The 19428-nt window shown below is 38.3% G+C and overlaps 1 protein-coding gene across 1 annotated transcript in view; it reads right to left on the minus strand.

Annotated features, from left to right (window-relative positions):
* Window positions 1-19428, minus strand: part of Dlg5 (MAGUK family member discs large 5) — a 195504-nt gene that overhangs the window by 102623 nt on the left and 73453 nt on the right. Inside the window, exon 7 of the mRNA XM_089089949.1 lies at window positions 18420-18581. Within this exon, the coding sequence (XP_088946075.1) occupies window positions 18420-18581 (162 nt within the window). The remainder of the gene's footprint in view (window positions 1-18419; window positions 18582-19428) is intronic.

Raw genomic sequence — 19428 nt, forward strand, 5'->3', positions numbered from 1 at the left:
TTTTTTTGTGTGTGTGTATGTTTTTGTTTGTTTATATTTTTTTGTGTGTTTTTTATTTTTTTTGTGTGTGTATTTTTGTGTTTGTGTGTTTGTTTTTGTGTGTGTGTATGTGCGTGTGTTTGTTTTTAAGTTTTTTTGTGTGTGTACTATTTTATTTGTTGGTGTAAGTTTTTGTGTTTGTGTAATTTTTTTTTTGTGTGTAAGTTTTTGTGTGTGTGTAAGTTTTTGTATGTGTGTAAGTTTTTGTGTGTGTGTAAGTTTTTTTGTATGTGTAAGTTTTTGTGTGTGTGTGTGTAAGCTTTTGTGTGTGTGTGAGTTTTTGTGTGTGTACCCATATCAATTCTATTTTCCTAAAATAATATAAAAAATTTCCACTTCAATTCAGATTTTTCTCAAGCAGATGAAAGAATTTAAAATATTGTTTTAAATTTTTCATAGAAGATAGAAAAGCTCAAGTTCTCTTCTGAATTTTACCAAAGAACATAATTCAATTCTAATTTCTCCAAAGAAAATAAAAAGCTTCCACTTCAGTTTTAAGTTCACCAAGACATGAAAAATTTAAAGTTCAGTTCTAAATTTCTACGTAGAAGATATTAAAAGTTATACTATGATTGTGATTATTTTACATGAAGATAAAAAGTTTCACTTTAATTCTAAATTTTCTTAAATTAAATTCCAACCTTTCTCAAAGAGATGAAAAAAATTAAATTTATTTTCAAAATATTTTCCCGGAATAAGAAAAGTTCAACTTCTATTCTGAATTTTCTCAATGAAAATGAAACAACTTATTGATCAATTCTATTTTCCTAAAATAATATAAAATTTTACACTTCAATTCAAATTTTTCTCAAAGAGAAGAAAAAATTTAAAATACTGTTCCAAATTTTTCATAGAAGATAGAAAATTTCAAGTTCTCTTCTGAATTTTACCAAAGAACACAATTCAATTCTAATTTCTCCAGAGGAAATAAAAAGCTTCCACTTCAGTTTTAAGTTGACCAAGACATAAAAAATTTAAAGTTCAGTTCTAAATTTTTCCGTGGAAGATAGGAAAAGTTATACTATGGTTGTGATTATTTTCCGTGAAGATGAAAAGTTTCACTTTAATTCTAAATTTTCTTAAATTCATATCCCTGCGGCGCATCCCTTCGGCGCATCCCTGCAGCGCATTCCTGCGGCGCATCCCTGTGGCACATTCCTGCGGCACATCCCCTGCGGCACTTTCCTGACCCACGGCGCAGCCCTGCGGCACCGCCGGTGGCGTGGGCTGGGCCTCTGGGACCGCCGAGGGGCACTTAGCGGTCCCGGAGAACCTTGTGGGACCTGGGATGGACCGGTGGGGGTCCGGGGAGCCCGGTGGGTGCCGGGGGGCCCTTTGGGGACCAGGGGAGGGCCTTTGGGACCCCGTTGGTCTTTAGGAGGTCCGATGGGCCTTTGAGGGGCCCGGGGAGGGCCTTTGGGGGTCTGGGGTGGGCCTTTGGGGAAGCTGGTGGCCCTTTGGGAGCTTGGGGGACCTTTGAGGACCGGGGGCTTCCTTCGGGGTTGGGGTAGGGGGATCGGAACCCTTTGGGGTTGGGGTAAAGGACCTCACAACACTGTTCAAATGAAACTTGTGTATTATAACGACCACAGAGTTTTACCCTCAAATCCTCTTCCAAAATCTCTTCAAAAATCATCTTTTAAAATGTCTCTATCTGTTTCGTCGAAATAATTCCATAACCTGTCTAAAACAGTTTCGCCCAAATAATCCCTAAACGTAATTCAGCGTGTTCCATTTGTTTTTGGCATCTCTGCGCTAATGCATTTCAAATTAATTAGAAACCTGATTCCCGCGCTAAAACAATTCATCGCTAAGATGTTTCTTGGAGAATTGTTTCCATGGCGTTTGGTTATTAATATCCTTTGGAGTTCGACCAAAAGAGTTGTTTCCGAGGCAAAGACATTAATGACTTGGATCTATTCCTGGAGAATCGTTTCTATGCGAAAATTTTTAAAGTCTGACAGATGATGTCATTGGTTGATTGATCTGACAAGAAAGGGGAATAATTTGTTGTTTCTAAGGGGAATTATTGATTCACAATAGGGGAATTGAGGTCGACAGCACAGGTGTTCCAAATCCCCAATGACGGCATAACATTCGCTGAGAGCGTGCACTTACAACAACAACAACATCGACCTTGACAATTGCCTCGGAAACAACAACAACATCGACCTTGGAAAAAGAGGTCATTGACCCCATTAACCACGTGTTCTCCCCAGGGAGGCTATGCCCATATTTGGTGCCCCGTTCGGAGTCAATAAGGCCCTTCTAAGAGGTCATTGACCCCATTAACAACGTGTTCTCCCTAATGACTCTTTGCCCATATTTGGTGCCATGTTCGGAGTCAATCAGGCCCTTCTAAGAGGTCATTGACCCCATTAACAACGTGTTCTCCCTAATGACTCTATGCCCATATTTGGTGCCTCGTTCGGAGTCAATAAGGCCCTTCTAAGAGGTCATTGACCCCATTAACAACGTGTTCTCCCTACTGACTCTATGCCCAGATCTGGTGCCCCGTTCGGAGTCAATAAGGCCCTTCTAAGAGGTCATTGACCCCATTAACAACGTGTTCTCCCTACTGACTGTATGCCCATATTTGGTGCCCCGTTCGGAGTCAATAAGGCCCTTCTAAGAGGTCATTGACCCCAGTAACAACGTGTTCTCCCTAATGACTCTATGCCCATATTTGGTGCCCCGTTCGGAGTCAATAAGGCCCTTCTAAGAGGTCATTGACCCCATTAACAACGTGATCTCCCAAATGACTCTATGCCCAAATTTGGTGCCCCGTTCGGAGTCAATAAGGCCCTTCTAAGAGGTCATTGACCCCATTAACATCGTGTTCTCCCTAATGACTCTATGCCCATATTTGGTGCCCCGTTCGGAGTCAATAAGGCCCTTCTAAGAGGTCATTGACCCCATTAACAACGTGTTCTCCCTAATGACTCTGTGCCCATATTTGGTGCCCCGTTCGGAGTCAATAAGGCCCTTGTACTAGAGAGAGGGGAGTGAATGACCACCTAGGAGGGCTAGAAGAAACTGGTAGAAGACAAAGAAAAACTAAATCGATAAGGATATTTCGCCTGTATAAACTAAAACGACAAGGATATTTTGCCTATTTAAAAACCAAGGCGTCTTCAACGCTAAAAACGGAGAAATAATCCAAACTAATCAACAACCAAATAAGATCTAAAACCAAGAAAAAAAAAACAAAAAAAAACAGTGTACAATTGTTTTATACAGGTGAAATATCAACTTCAGTTTAGTTTTTTTTTCTTCCAGACAAAATTTGCACTTTACTGAAAAAATACAAATGAATGTGCATTGTCAGTTTAATATACATACACTGATATTTAGTAATCAAAATGTTAATATTATTTGATTTTTTAAAGTTATAGAAGTTAAAACATTTGTATTTTTTACAGTAAAGTGCAAATTACGTTCTGGGCTTGGGAAGGCATAAGGGTTTTGAGCCCAACTTATGTTAATTTCTGCTCGTTTTGAGTTTGACTCGGTTATTTAGTGTAATTTCTGTTCATTTTGGGTTTCATTTATTTATCGTTAATTATATGTGGTATTTTCACGCTTTGTAGATTATTTGATTTTATTTTTGCTATTTATTGGTTTAATGGAGTTCTTTATTTTTCTCTGACGAATTTAGTTTGCGGAAAATGTTTTTTGAATTAATTTCTGGTAGTTTTATATCGACATAGTCTTTTAAGGGAAAAAGGAAATAATACTTTAAATCTTTTCGTTTTTTTTAAGAATTTATAGTATGGCCCGCTATTTGTATGCTGGGGAAAAATGTTCAGCAATTTTTAACAACATACACCCTCTTAAAAATTTGGACAAAAATAGTAGTGTTTAATTTAGTTTCATACCTCCTCTAGTTGACCTGAAATGGAAAACTTGATACCATTCGCAAAAAATCTGTTTACTTACTTTGATAGTTTGAATACACTTACGCTATTTTGATTTGGTTAAATTTTAAGAGCACAAACAGCCCCGACAGTTTGAATATAATACCATCAGTCGTCCTTGGGATACTGCTGAGATGCTTTATTGGGAATCAGCATTAACACAGTAAATTTTGATTTAACTTTATGGCAACACTTAGTTTTTAAACATAAAGTCAAATGGGAGGGTGGGCGGGGGAGGGGGATTAGTTTCAATCCAATCACTTTCGACTATTAAGAAGGGCATCAGACCTTTCTATTTTCAATCGAATGAGCCCTTTTCGAAGTTCATACGACAACTCCTTCGATACAGTGCCCTGGTCTCAACAACAACACCAACAAAAAAAATACATTATACCCACTTTGATCTGTACTATGAAAGTGTAAAGTCTTCCAATCACTGTTGACAATTAAATATAGATCTCGGCCTTCTAGTTTTGAGTCGAATGAACCCTTATTTAGTTTCTACAACAGCGCTTCCAATAAATACCTTAGCCTATATGCCCACAGGGCAAAAATTAAAACTCTTGCCCATAGAGGTCTGAGGGTGGTTGTCATCCTCTAAGACCTAATTTCCAGACTTTCAACTACGTTAAACAAAATGGCTATCTCAAAATTTTGATTGGATGTGTTTGGGGGAATGGGGGCGTGAGAGGGGGATTAGTTATCCTCCAACATTCAACTATTAAAAAGGCCACTAGCCCCATCAATTACCAATTTAATGAGCCCCTTTTGAAGTTTTTACGACAACTCTATCAATAAAAACCTTATCTGCCCCCAGTGTAAAACTTACACCGATTGCACTGGGCACACTAGGGTGTTTGTCTTTCTAAAATACATAATTTCCAGAACTTTCTACTAGGTTGAACAAAATGCCTGTCTCTCTACTGTGATTGAATGTGTTTGGGAAAATGGTGAGCGTGAGAGAGGGGTTAATTACTCTCCGCTCACTTTCAACTATTAAAAAGGGCAATTTCAATTTCCAATTAAATGAGCCCCTTTTGAAATTTTTACAACAACCTTCTAAATAAACCTTATATGCCCCCCATGACATAACTTACAACCCTTACACTGAGGGCTCTGATGGGGTTATCATAATAAAAGACCTAATTTCCAGAACTTTCGACTACGTTGAACAAAATGGATATCTTGAAATTTTGATTAGATGTGTTTGATGAAATGGTGGGCGTCAGAGGGGGGTTAGTTGCCCTCCGATCACTTTCGACTATTAAAAGGGCACTAGCCCTTTCAATTTTCAACTGAATGAGCTCTTTTTGATGTTTTTACAACATCGCTTTCTATAAAAACCTTGCATGCTTCCGAGGCATAACTTCAAACTCGTGCCTTGAGTGCGATAGAGGGGGGGATGGGTTTTCATCCTTAAAGACCAATTTTCCAGAACTTTCAACTGTGTTGAACAAAACAGCTCTAAAAATTTGGACTGGATATGTTTGAAGGAATTATAGGCACGGCAGGGGTTTCAATTGCCCTCCAATCACTTTCGACTATTAAAAAAGGCACTAGCCCTTTGAATTTCCAATTGAATGAACCCCTTTTCAAGTATCTACGACAAAGATTTCAATAAAAACCTTAAATACCCAAATCCACAACACTGAACAAAATGGCTATCGAAAAATTTTGATTGGATGTGTTTGGGGGAAAAGGTTGGCGAGACAGGGGGCTAGCTGCTCTCAAATCACTTTCGACTATTAAAAAGGGCACTAGACCTTTGAATTTCCAATCGAATGAGCCCTTTTTCAAGTTTCTACGACAAAGATTTCAATGAAAACTTGTAGATTTCAGTAAAACTTGTACTCAGAACTTTACTGAAGATTTCAGTAAAAACTTGTACTAATATGCTCCCAGAGCATAACTTATAACCCTTGCCCTGAACACTGTGGGTGGAGTGTCCTGCTCAAAGGTATAATTTCCTGAACTTTAACTGCGTGGAACAAAATGGCTATCTCAAATTTTGATTGGATGTGTTGGGGGAAATGGTGGGCGTGGAAGGGGTGTTGGTTACATTCCAACTACTTTCGACTATTAAAAAGGGACAAGCCATTTCAATTTCTAATCGAATTAGCCCTTTTTGAAGTTTCTACGAGAACGCGTTCATTAAAAACATTATATGCCCCAGGGCATAACTTACAACCCTTGTCCTGAGGGCTGTGAGGCGGTTGTCATCCTCAAAGACCTAATTTACAGGACTAAAAACTACGTTGAACAAAATAGTTATCTCAAAATTTTGATTGTCTGTGTTTGGGGAAAAGGTGGGCGTGAGAGGGGGGTTAGTTGCCCTCCAACCACTTTCGACTATTGAAAAGGGCACTAGCCCCTTGCCCTGAAGGCTGTGGGGCAGTGTCCTTCTCAAAAAAATAATTTCTATGTGGAAATCAACTACGCTGAACAAAATGGGTATCTCCAAATTTTGATTGGAAGTATTTTGGGGAATGATGGGCGTGGGGGGGGAGGGTTAGTTGCCCTCCAATCACTCTCGACTATTTAAAAGGGCACTAGCGCTTTGAATTTCCAATCGAATGAGCCTTTTTTGAAGTTTCTACGACAACGCCTTATATGCCCTCAGGGCATAACTTACAACCCTTGCCCTGAAGGCTGTGGGGGTATGCCCTCCTCAAAAACATAATTTCTATCTGGAAATTAATTACGCTGAACAAAATGGCTATCTCAAAATTTTGATTGGATGTGTTTCGGGAAATAGTGGACGTGGAAGGGGTGTTAGTTGCCTTCCAATCACTTTCGACTATTAAAAAGGGCACAAGCTTCTCCGATTTCCAATCGTATGAGCCACTTTCGATGTTCCTACGACAACTTCTTCGATACGAAGTGCCCTGCTCTAAAGAAAAAAAAAATATGATACATTGTACCAACATCGTTCTTATATGCCCTCAGGGATAACAAAAAACCCTTGCCTCGAGGGTTGTTGGGAAGTGTCCTCCTCAAAAACATATTTTCTACTAGGAAATCAACTAACCTACGCTGAACAAAACGGCTATCTCAAAATTTTGATTGAATGTGTTTGGGGGGATAATGGGCGCGGGTGAGGGCTAGTTGCCCTCCAATCACTTTCGACTATTAAAAAGGGCACTAGCCCTTTGAATTTCCAATCGATTGAGCCTTTTTTGAAGTATCTACGACAACCCCTTCTATAAAAACCGTATATGCCACCAGGGCATAACTTAAAACCCTTGCCCCGAGGGTGTGGCGGAGTGTCCTCCTCAAAAATATATTTTCTACCCTGAAATCAACTATGCTGAACAAAATGGCTATCTCAAAATTTTGATTGGATGTGTTTGGGAGAATGATCGGCTTGGGGGGCGGGGGCTAGTTGCCTTCCAACCACTTTTTACTATTAAAAAGGGCACTAGCCCTTTGAATTTCCAATCAAATGAGCCTTTTTTGAAGTATCTACGACAACGCCTTCTACAAAAACCTTAAATGCCCCCAGGGCATAACTTACAACCCTTAACCCGATAGTTGTGGGGGAGTATCCTCCTCAAAAACATATTTTCTAGCTGGAAATCAACTTTGCTGAACAAAATGGCTATCTCAAAAATGTTGATTGGATGTGTTGGGGGAATGATGGGCGTCGGGGGGGGGGGCTAGTTGCCCTCCAATCACTTTTGACTATTAAAAAGTGCAAAAACCACTCCAATTTCCAATTGAATGAATCCATTTCGAGACTTCTTTAACAACTTTTTTCGTTTGATGTGCCTTATTATTAATGAAAAAAAAATAAATGATACATTGTGCTTAAATTACTCTTATATTTCTCTAGCGCATAGCTTACATTCCTTGTTCCGAATCCAGCGAAAAAGTGTCCTCCCCAAAAATAAATTCTCTATGTGGAAATGAACTACGCTGTACAAAATGGCTATCTCAAAATTTTGATTGGACGTGTTTGGGGAAATTATGGGCGTGGAGGGTGTTTTAGTCGCCTTACAATCACATTTGACAATTAAAAAGGCCACAAGCAACTCCGATTTCCAACATAATGAGCCTTTTTCGAAGTTTCTACGACAACTCCTTCGATACGAAGTGCCCTGCTATAAAAAAAGAAAAAAATGATACATTGTGCCAACATCGTTCTTATATGCCCTCAGGGCATAACTTAAAACCCTTGCCCCGATGGTAGGGGTGGAGTGTCCTCCTCAAAAACATATTTCCTATCAGGAAATTAACTACGGTGAACAAAGTGGCTATCTCAAAATTTTGATTGGATGTGTTTGGTGGAATGATGGGCGTGGGGGGGGGGGGGGCTGGTTGCCCACCAATCACTTTCGACTATTAAAAAGGGCACTAACCCTTTGAATTTGCAATCGATTGAGCCTATTTTGAAGTTTCTACGACAACGCCTTCTATAAAGACCTTATATGCCCCCAGGGCATAACTTAAAACCCTTGCCCCGAGGGTTGTGGCGAGTGTCCTCCTCAAAAAATATATTTTCTCTCTTGAAATCAACTACGCTGAACAAAATGGCTATCTCAAAATTTTGATTGGATGTGTTTGGGGGAATTATGGGCGTGGGGGAGGGCCAGTTGCCTTCCAATCACTTTCGACTATTAAAAAGGGCAGTAGCCCTTTGAATTTCCAATCGAATAAGCCTTTTTTGAACTTTCTACGACAACGCCTTCTATAATAACCTTATATGCCCCCAGGGCATAACTTACAACCCTTGCCCCGAGGGTTGTGGGGGAGTGTCCTCCTCAAAAATATATTTCTATCAGGAAATCAACTACGCTGAACAAAATGGCTACGTCAAAATTTTGATTGGATGTGTTTGGGGGAATGATGGGAGTGGGGGGCTAGTTGCCCTCCAATCACTTTCGACTAATAAAAAGGGCAGTAGCCCTTTTAATTTCCAATCGAATGAGCCTTTTTTTAAGTTGCTATGACAACACCTTCTATAAAAACCTTATATGCCCCCAGGGCATAACTTACAACCCTTGCCCCGAGGGTTGTGGGGGAGTGCCCTCCTCAAAAATATATTTTGTATCTGGAAATCAAATACGCATAACAAAATAGCTATCTCAAAATTTTGATTGGATGTGTTTGGGGGAATGATGGGGGGGAGGGGGGGGCTAGTTGCCCTCCCATCACTTTCGGCTATTAAAAAGGGCACTAGCCCTTTGAATTTCCAATCAAATGAGCCCTTTTTTAAGCTTCTATGACAACACCTTCTATAAAAACCTTACATGACCCCAGGACATAACTTAAAACCCTTGCCTCGAGGGTTGTGGGGGAGTGTTGTCCTCAAAAACATATTTTTTATCTGGAAATCAACTACGCTGAACAAAATGACTATCTCAAAATTTTGATTGGATGTGTTTGGGGGAATGATGGGCGCGAGGGGGGGGGGCTAGCTTGCCCTCAAATCACTTTCGACTATTAAAAAGGGCACTAGCCCTTTGAATTTCCAATCGAATAAACCTTTTTTGAACTTTCTACGACAACGCCTTCTATAATAACCTTATATGCCCCCGGGGCAAAACTTACAACGCTTGCCCTGAGGGCTGTGGGGGAGTGTCCTCCTAAAAAAACATATTTTCTATCTAAAATCAACTACGCTGAACAAAATGGCTACGTCAAAATTTTGATTGGATATGTTTGGGGGAATGATGGGAGTGGGGGGCTAGTTGCCCTCCAATCACTTTCGACTAATAAAAAGGGCAGTAGCCCTTTGAATTTCCAATCGAATGAGCCTTTTTTTAAGTTTCTACGACAACGCCTTCTATAAAAACCTTATAAGCCCCCAGAGCATAACTTAAAACCCTTGCCCTGAGGGTTGTGGGGGAGTGTCCTTCTCAAAACATATTTTCTATGTGGAAATGAACTATGCTGAACAAAATGACATTCTCAGAATTTTGATTGGATGTGTTTGGGGGAATGATGGGCGTGAGTGGGGGATAGTTACCCTCCCATCACTTTTGACTATTAAAAAGGGCACTAGCCCTTTGAATTTCCAATAGAATGAGCCTTTTTTTTTAAGTTTCTACGACAACACCTTCTATAAAAACCTTACATGCCCCCAGGGCATAACTTAAAACCCTTGCCTCGAGGGTTGTGGGTGTTCTCATATTTTCTATCAGGAAATCAACTACGCTGAACAAAATGGCTACGTCAAAAATTTTATTGGATGTGTTTGGGGGAATGATGGACGCGAGGGGGGGGGGGGCTAGTTACCCTCAAATCACTTTTGATTATTAAAAAGGGCACTAGCCACTCCAATTTCCAATCGAATGAGCCCTTTTCAAAGTTTCTACGACAACTCCTTCGATGCGAAGTGCCCGGGTATGGAGGAAAAAAAATAATACATTGTGCCCACATCGTTCTTTACTTAGGCAGCGCGATCGCGCTGCCTATGATGAGGATCATGCACATACTCTGGTCTCCTTAATTATAGTCACTGAACCTACCCGATCAGAGATCATTTTTTGAACCATTTTAAATGATCAGATGACTCTCATAAACAAGATAAGGTATGTACAAATGGTATTTGATTAGGCCAGAGAACCAAAGAATCGAGTGTTTCTTTGGCATTACTACTTTTTGGTCTGTACAATTGGAGTGTCTGAAATTTGGTAATTAGGCCCCAGCTCCTCCCAAGCAACCTAGTAAGAGACGATCAGGTCCCATAGTAAAAAAAAAAAATAGTCCATAGATCCTAGATCTAGAGCCATATCAAAAAAAGAAGTACATTACTAGAACCGCGTTGCCCAATATCCCAAGATAGGAAATAAACTGTCCCTTGGCTTGAATAACTAGGAAAATATATTGGTTTGAAAATAAAGAAAAGTGGTGGTAACCATGATATTCTGCATCAAGGGCATCTTTTTATTCTCTCTCTTTTCCTGCAGGTTTCCTGCTGGGCACTAGAACATCGTAGAGAGCTGTTTATTGTTTAATGGCTCATTTTGATGGCTGAAAGGATCTTTCCACGGAGAGGAATATTACGTGAGAGGATCTTTCCATGGAGGAAGTTTCACAGGCTAAGGGACATTGCTATGATGGGGGCGCCGGATTTCCCAGTATTATTTAAAAAACGATCAGAAATTAAATATAAAAAAACAAGTTTTTCAATTAAAAGTAATGGCTCTGTTTAATGTTTAATGGCTCATTTTAAAGAAAATTCCTACATCTAGTGCTTTTTGTAATTAAAAACAAAATAGTTTTTAAAATAGAATCAATTTTTTACGAAAAACATGTTATCATATTGCATCATATTGCATACGAAAATCCAAATAGTATTTTTAACTTTATAAAAAGCATGTAAATAATAGTTATGTAAAATGCAGTAATTTCTTTAGGGTCTTAACAAAAAATTCGATTTGTGAATTGAAACTAGAATAATTCCTGAAAATTTTAAATAATCTCTCAGTTCAAAGTTATAATTGTCTCCTCGAACCAAACTTTATTTGGTTAACTCCTAAAGTTCACATCTCTATAACCGTTGTCTCATATTCATTAGAAAAAAAAACTTTCCGAAAAATACGTTTTTGAAAGAAAAGTAAAGGCCCATTTTAAACTTAAGCTCAGCAGATACAAATACCTGTTAAAATTCAAACTCAAAACGACCAGAAATTACTATTAAATGAAACCCAAAAGGAACAGAAATTAAATAAACAATCATAAGAAAAAACACACAATATAAATAAATGATATAAATGAATAAATAGATTTTAAAGCGAAAGTGCTTAGATTGAATATGAAAATCAAGCTTAACATAACATTACATAAATGAAACTTAAAACAAACAGAAATTAAATAAACAATCAACGGAAACAAACATACAATAGATATTAATGTAAATGAGCAAATAAATCTTAAAACGAGTGAAACTTAAATTGAATATGTAAATTAAGCTTGAAACAAACAAAAATCAGTACAAAAAACAGCTTGGGTATCCCCTCCTTCTCTTACTGTAAAGGTCGAAAACCTTTTGCGTCAGTGGTGCTTTGCTGAAAACCATTTTTATGACAAATATTTTCTTTTGTACTTAATATTGAAAATAAACATTAAAATTATAGTAACATTTTGAACTGAAGAGCTTTCAGCAATTAATATCATTATACATCAAACATCCAGTTTAGTTTATTAGCTCTTTTTAAAGTTGTTCAAGACGAATATAGTTTCACTACAAACAAGTGCTTGGATTCTGCTTCCTTCCTTAACTGTAAATAAAAACCAAAAACCTACTGCGTCATTGGCGCTTAATTGAAAACGAATTATATTACAAATATTTTTTTTTCCAGTTCTTACAGCATTGAAAATAAAAACAAAATTACAATGAAATAAATTCTTGAACTGATGGATCTTTCAACAATTAATATCACTATACATCAAATATTTCATTTAATGTTGTTAATACTTTCCAAGACTGTTCAAGACGCAAATAGTTTTCAGTAAAGCGCCAATGACGCAGTAGATTTTAGACTTTTACAGTGAGAGAAGGAGGTTTCAACTTTTTAAAAATTCCTTATTTCGAGAACAAATAATAATAATAAAAAAAAAAAAAAAAATCAAATGTCATCAAAGAATCAAAACTGGTATCAAAGTAACAATATCAAGGTGAAAAATGGGTTTGTGTCAACCTCGGAGTTTTTATTATCTGATGTTTGAACTATTTTTAACAAAATGGCTACCTCAAAATTTTTATCGGATGGGTTTTGGGAAAAAGGAAGTGCGGGGGGGGGGGGCTAATTAACCTTCGGTCTCTTTTGACTTTTTAAAAGTGAACTAGAACTTTCTATATTCAATCAAATGAGCCCTCTCTGAAGTTTATACGAGCATCCCTTCTATAAGAACCATATATATTCCCCGAGTATAAATTACAACGCCTGTCCCTGGGATCTGAAGGTTGTGTCGACCCCGTAGTATCAATATTTGATGGTTGAACCATTTTTAACACAATGATCACCTCAAATTTTCATCGGATGGGTTTATCCATCCGATAAACCCAAAGGCGTGGAGGGCAGGAGGGGCTTGTTGCCCACCTATCTTTTTTCACTCTGAGAAAATGAACTACAACGCTTAATTTCCATTCAAATTAACCCTCTCTGAAGCGAGTGCGAATTTTCCTTTCATGAGGACCACATACGGCCCAAGGAACTATCACAAAGTGCCTGCCCCCCGGGCCCTGGAGGTATTTGTTGACATCGGAGTTTTAAGAGTCTAGATTTAGAACTATTTTGAAAAAAATGGCTCTCTAAAAGTCTTTACCGAATGTGTTTGAGAAAAATAGGGCTTGGAGAGGGGGGCTAGTTGCCGTCGGATCTCTTTTGACACTTGAAAAAGTGAACGAGAACTTTCAATTTCCAATTATATTAGTCCTCTCCGAAGTTTAAAAGAGCATACCTTCCATAAAAACCATGTGCCCCCAGAGCAATAACTTACAACGCCTGCCCCAGGCCCGGGGGGGGGGGGTGTCGACACAAAAGTTTTTCTTATCTGGCCTTTGAACTATTTTTAATGAAATAGCCATACGTAAAGGAGTTTTTGTTATATGATCTTTGAATTATTTTTAACAAAATGGCTACCTCAAATTTTTATCAGATGTATTTTGGGAAAAAGGGCTTGGGGAGGCTAGTTGCTCTCCGATTACTTTTTAATCTTAAAAAGAGGAACTAGAAATCTCGATTTCCAATCGAATGAGCCCCCTTTGAAGTTTATACGACGCCTCCTTCTATATGAAGTGCCCCTGGGAAAAAATAAATGGAATGTGGGGGGAGGCTAGCTGCCCTCCAATCACTTTTGACTCTTATAAAGTGAATTAGAACTTTCAATTTCCAATCAAATGAGCCCTCTATGAAGTTTATACGAGCATCCCTTCCATAATAACCATATATGCACCCAGGGCATAACTTACAACGCCTACCTCCGGGCCCTGTGTCGACACTGGAGTTTTTTGTTATCTGAACTTTGAACTATTTTAACAAAATGTATATCTCAAAATTTTTATCTGATTCATTTAGGGCGTGGAGGGGGGGATAGTTGCCCTGCGATCTCTTTTGACTCATAAAAAGTGAACGAGAACTTTGAATTTCCAATCAAATGAACCCTTTTCGAATTTTATACGAGTATCCCTTCTATAAAAACCATATTTGCCCCCAGAGCATTATTCATAACACCTGCCTCCAGGCCCTGGGGGGTTGCGTTAACACAGAAATTTTTCTTATCTGACCTTTGAACTATTTTTAATGAAATAGCTATTATAAAAATTTTATCGGATGGGCTTGGGGTATAAAGATTGTGTTTGGGGGGGGGGAGGCTAGTTGCTCTCGGATATCTTTTGACTCTTAAAAATTGAACTAGAACTTTCAATTTACAAGCAAATGAGCCCTCTCTGAAGTATACACGAGGATCCCTTTCATAGTAACCATAAACGCCCCCAGGACTACACTTACAACGCCTATCCCCCGGGCCCTGGGGGGAGTTTTTGTTATCTAATTTTTGAACAATTTCCAAAAAACTGGCTATCTCAAAATTTGTAGCGGATGGGTTGGGGGGAAAAGGGCGGGGGGGGCTAGTTGCCCTTAACTCTTAAAAAGTGAACTAGAACTTTCAATTTCCAACCAAATGAGCCCTCTATGAAGTTTACACGAGCATTCCTTTCATAAAAACCATACCTGCCTTTAGGGCATACCTTAGAAAGCCTTCTCCTGGGCCCTTAGAGATTGTATTGGTAACTGATTTTTTATTATCCTACCTTTGAACTATTTTTTTTTTTTTTGACAAAATGTCTATCTCAAAATTTCCATCAAATGGGTTTACAAAAAGAAGGCGTGGAGGAGGGGGGGGCTAGCTACCCTCAGATATCTTTTGAATATTAAAAAGTGAGCTCGAACTTCCAATTTCAAATCAAATGAGCCCTCTCTGAAGATTATGCGAGCATCCCTTCCATAAGAATCATATATGCCCAGGGCGTAACTTAAAATGCCTGCCCCCGGGCCCTGGGGAGTTGTGACGACACCTGAGATTTTGTTATCTGACTTTTGAGAAATTTTTGACTTAATGCTATCTCAAAATTTTTAGTGGATACATTTGGGGGAAAAGGGGCGTGGGGGGGGGGCTAGTTTGCCCTCTAATCTATTTTGAATCTAAAAAACTGAACTAGGACTTTCAATTTTCAATCAAATGAGCCCTCTATGAAGTTTTTACGTGCATCCCTTCCATAAGAACCATATATTCCTCCAGGGCATTACTTACAAAGCCTGCCCTCGGGCCTTGGGGGGCTCTGTTGACCCTGGAGTTTTCTTTATATGTTCTTTGAACTATTTTAAACAAGCTATCTCAAAGTTATTATAGGAGGGGTTTGAGGAAAAAAATGGCGTGGAGGGGGGGGGGCTAGGTGCCCTTCAATCTCTTTTGACTCTTAAAAAGTGAACTAGAAATTTAAATTCCCTATTAAATTAGCCCTCTGTGAAGTTAATACGAGCATCCCTTCCATAAGACTCATATATGCCCCCACGGCATAACTTACAACGCCTACCCCCTGGCCCTGGGGGGCTGTGTCGATACCGGAATTTTTGTTATATGATCTTCGAACTATTTTTTACAAAATAGCTATCTTAAAATCTTTATCGAATGCATTTGGGAAAAAAGGGTTTGGGCGGGGGGAGAAGGAACGTGGTTACCCTCCGATATCTGTTGACGCTTGAAAAGTGAACTAGAACTTTCAATTTCCAATCAAATGTGCCCTCTCTGAAGTTTATACGAGTATTCCTTCCATAAGCACCATATATGTCCCCAGGGCATAGGTTATAACCCTTGCCCTGAAGACTGAGGGAGGAGTGTCCAGCTCAAAGATAAAAGTTCCAAAATTTTCAACTGCGTTGAACAAAATGGCTATATCAATATTTTGATTGGATGTGTTTGGGGAAATGGTGGGCGTGGAAGGGGTGTTAGTTGTCTTCCAATCACTTTCGACCATTAAAAAGGGAACTTTCCATAGCCATTTAAATTTCCAATTGAATGAGCCCTTTCTGAAGTTTATACGACAACGCTTTCTATAAAAACCTTATAGCCCCCAGGGCATAACTGACAACCCTTGCCCTGGGGGCTCTGGGGGGTTATCATCCTCAAAGACCTAATTTCCAGAATTTTCAACTACGTTGAACAAAATGTCCATCTTAAAATTTTGATTGGATCTGTTTGGAGAAATGGTGGGCCTGAGAAGGGGTGTTAGTTGCCCTCTAATCACTTTCAACTATCAAAAAGGGCACTAGCCCTTTGAATTTCCCATCGAATGATTTCTTTTTGTAGTTCCTAGGAACAAAGCATTGTATGAAAACCTTATATGCCCCATGGCATAACTTATAACCGTTGCCCTGAGGGCTATGGGGGAGTGTCCTCCTCAAAAACATAATTTCAATTTAGAAATTTTCTTCGCTTAGAAAAATGGAGATCTCAAAATTTTGATTGGATGTGTTTGGGGAACGGGTGGGCGTGGAAGGGGTGTTAGTTGCCTTCCAATCACTTTTGACACTCAAAAAGGGCACTAGAACTCTTGATTTCCTTTCGAATGAGTCCCCTTTGAAGTTTCTACAACGACCCCTTCCATATGAAGTCCCTCTGGAAAAATAATAATAAATAATAATAAAACATTGGAGCCGTATGGTCTACTATAGGCAACGCTATAGCGTTGCCTCTGATTTCCATTGAAAAAAATTCACTTTTTTATTTTAGTTTTCAGTTCAGAATCGCTGAAGTTATTATATAAACTGCAAAAATATTTAAGCATTCAGATCAGCCTGATCCTGTACATAAATCAAAGTGACAGCCAAAAAAACGAACTAATCTTTTAGCTAAAAACGAGTGATCCTTTACTAAGAGACTGTCTACACCTACGATCCATTTGATTAATCTTTGCCAAATTCGGTTACTCATTAATCTGTGGCTCATTTTTATCAGGTTTAATTTTATCATTTGCATTCATTTAAAACTTATTTCCAATTACAAGTTATTTATATTTTTTATTTAATTTTGTTCTTTCCTGATTATGACCATTGGATATATACTTGAAATATTCGTCCGGGATCGAAAGCAAAGTCGTTATTTCTCACATCTTCTTATAGACACAGACATATCATCTCTTTCGACTCACGATCATTTCGGACGCGTACTTGGAGAGCCCAAACCATGAGCCTTGGGACAAAGTCCTCCCCCTTCCAACATCATTAATGTTCACATTTTGCACCTCATTCAGCCCATGATCGTTCAGGGATGATCTGGGTAAACGTTTACAGCAATCACGTTTCCTAAAAAGTAGAGCATTTGACGGCCATGATCTTTTAGGGAGAAAATCTAAATTAACCCAACTTACGAGGATTTAATATAAACAGAGAACCCAGTAATATTCTTCATTTTAAACCAAGACCTTTTGATCGTATTAGCAAAAAACAGGTTAGTAGACAGGCAAACTTAACTGGTAGGGGCAGAATTCTTGCCAAATCCTATTTATGAATAGTCTTTTATTTGTTCTGACTTGGTTTTTATTGGTTTCTTTCAGTGCATCTTCTGTTTTGTTAGGTTTGACTTCAAAAGATTAGTTTTTTCTTTAGCACTGAGGACGGCTTGGCGGAGGTCGTTACCAAAATAACTGTTTTTGCTTTTTCGCTTCGTTTTTTTAACTGGCATTTTTCTCTTGGTTTGCTCAATTATTTTTATTTCTTTTTTAGTTTCCCGTCTAGTACCCTAAAAAGCATCCAAAACAAAAACGAAATATGTACCAATTACCCTTCGCCCTTTCCATATTTGAATGCATGCTAAAGAAGATAATGTATCACGAAAAATTTTCTTTAAAAATGTCCTTATCAAAATCAATGATATTAATTTATTATTTGCCTAATTATGTCATGTTATGAACTCTCTATCAGCTTTCATTATGTCACGTGTGTCATGAACGTGCTATCAGTTGCTATTCTAAAGGTTTAAATTATAATGATTGCAAAAAAAGGAAAAAATGGCTCTAATCAGTTGACGGCGTACGATCAGGATGCAATACATTTGAAACCAAAAGAAAAGTCACATTTGGTCCGAAGACAGAAAAAAACAATGGCCCTTTGTCCCATGACAGAAAATAACAGTGACACGTTTTGTAATGACATTTTGGCAAAGACAGCTAAATTGAAGACAGAAAAAACTATGACAAAATAGTTTGTGCTAACAAACTATTTTGTAACAAACTTCGGTCCCTAAATCATACTTATTAAAATATCCTTGAGTGATTCTAGTTCAAAACGTTGCAAAACGCCTACCTATCGGCAAAAAATTGGGCAAAATCTCCCTTTCTTGGGCAACGTTATTCCATTGATAAATAGCAGCTGCGCATTTCTGTAACAGACGTTCGATTCTCTAATTACCCTGCCAACTTACCCTGGATAAAGCGTATTGCCGTGGATTTTGACTTACCTTTGCAAGCATTTCTTTCAATTTATCTCTTTCTTGGACAGCGTCATTCCACTGATAGATAGCAGCCGTGCATTGCTGTCGCAGACCTTTGGATTCTCTAATTGCCGTGTTTCTTTCGTAATCAAGGGTTTCGCATTGCTTTTTTAATCTTGAAACCTCTTCCTAAATAGAAAAATCACATTAAAATTGGCGGTTTTAAGGCTAGGGAGAGGAGTGTTTTCGAAATTAAAAGGGAGCAGTGGAAATTAAAAGGGAGCAGGGAGCAGTGTAGTTCGTCATAAAAGGCGCTTTGAATACATATCACCACTTTTATATTTAAGAGGACACGTTGTGACACACGTGACATATGTCACATCTTGTCCTACGTAATACGTCCAAAAACCAGATTTCAAACGTCAAGCCCATCGCAAAAGATGGGGCTTTCCCTCTTGTATAAAGTTCTGAAATGAATCCTATCAAGTTATTCGCTGAATATAAGGTAGTGATGGAAATCAGTTGCTGATCCACAATCGGAAAAAATGTATTCTATAGCTGAGAAAACTTAAGATAGGATTGCTATATTGAAGATTTGAAACGTAAAGTAATGATTCGAATTATTTATAATAGTAAACAATCTCATAACAAACGATTTCAATTATTTTAAATGAATAGCTTCAATAGCCTTTTAATCAATTAAAAAGCTTTATTTAAAAAACAAAGGAACGCCCCATTTTTTTTTTATATATATTTTTGGCCCATAAAAGAGCATAAGCCACGATGAAGAACATAAGGAATATCAAAACCGGAACACAAAGCAGTGTTTATAGAATTGCATGTTCTTATAGTAGATTTTAGAACAAACAGCAAAAATTTTGCATCTACTGATTTAACAGCTAAAAGAAACGGTTCTTGAATGCGAATCAATTATAAGGAATGCATTAAACAACAATCGTGAACCAGAGTCTTTTCAATCAGCGTTACTCAAGTCAACTTAGCCCTACGCCATTCCAACGAAATAAATACCCATGCA

Source organism: Artemia sp. Qi Xiang Cuo, chromosome 5, assembly GCF_049724085.1.
Source record: "Artemia sp. Qi Xiang Cuo chromosome 5, ASM4972408v1, whole genome shotgun sequence".
NCBI classification, from domain to species: domain Eukaryota; kingdom Metazoa; phylum Arthropoda; class Branchiopoda; order Anostraca; family Artemiidae; genus Artemia; species Artemia sp. Qi Xiang Cuo.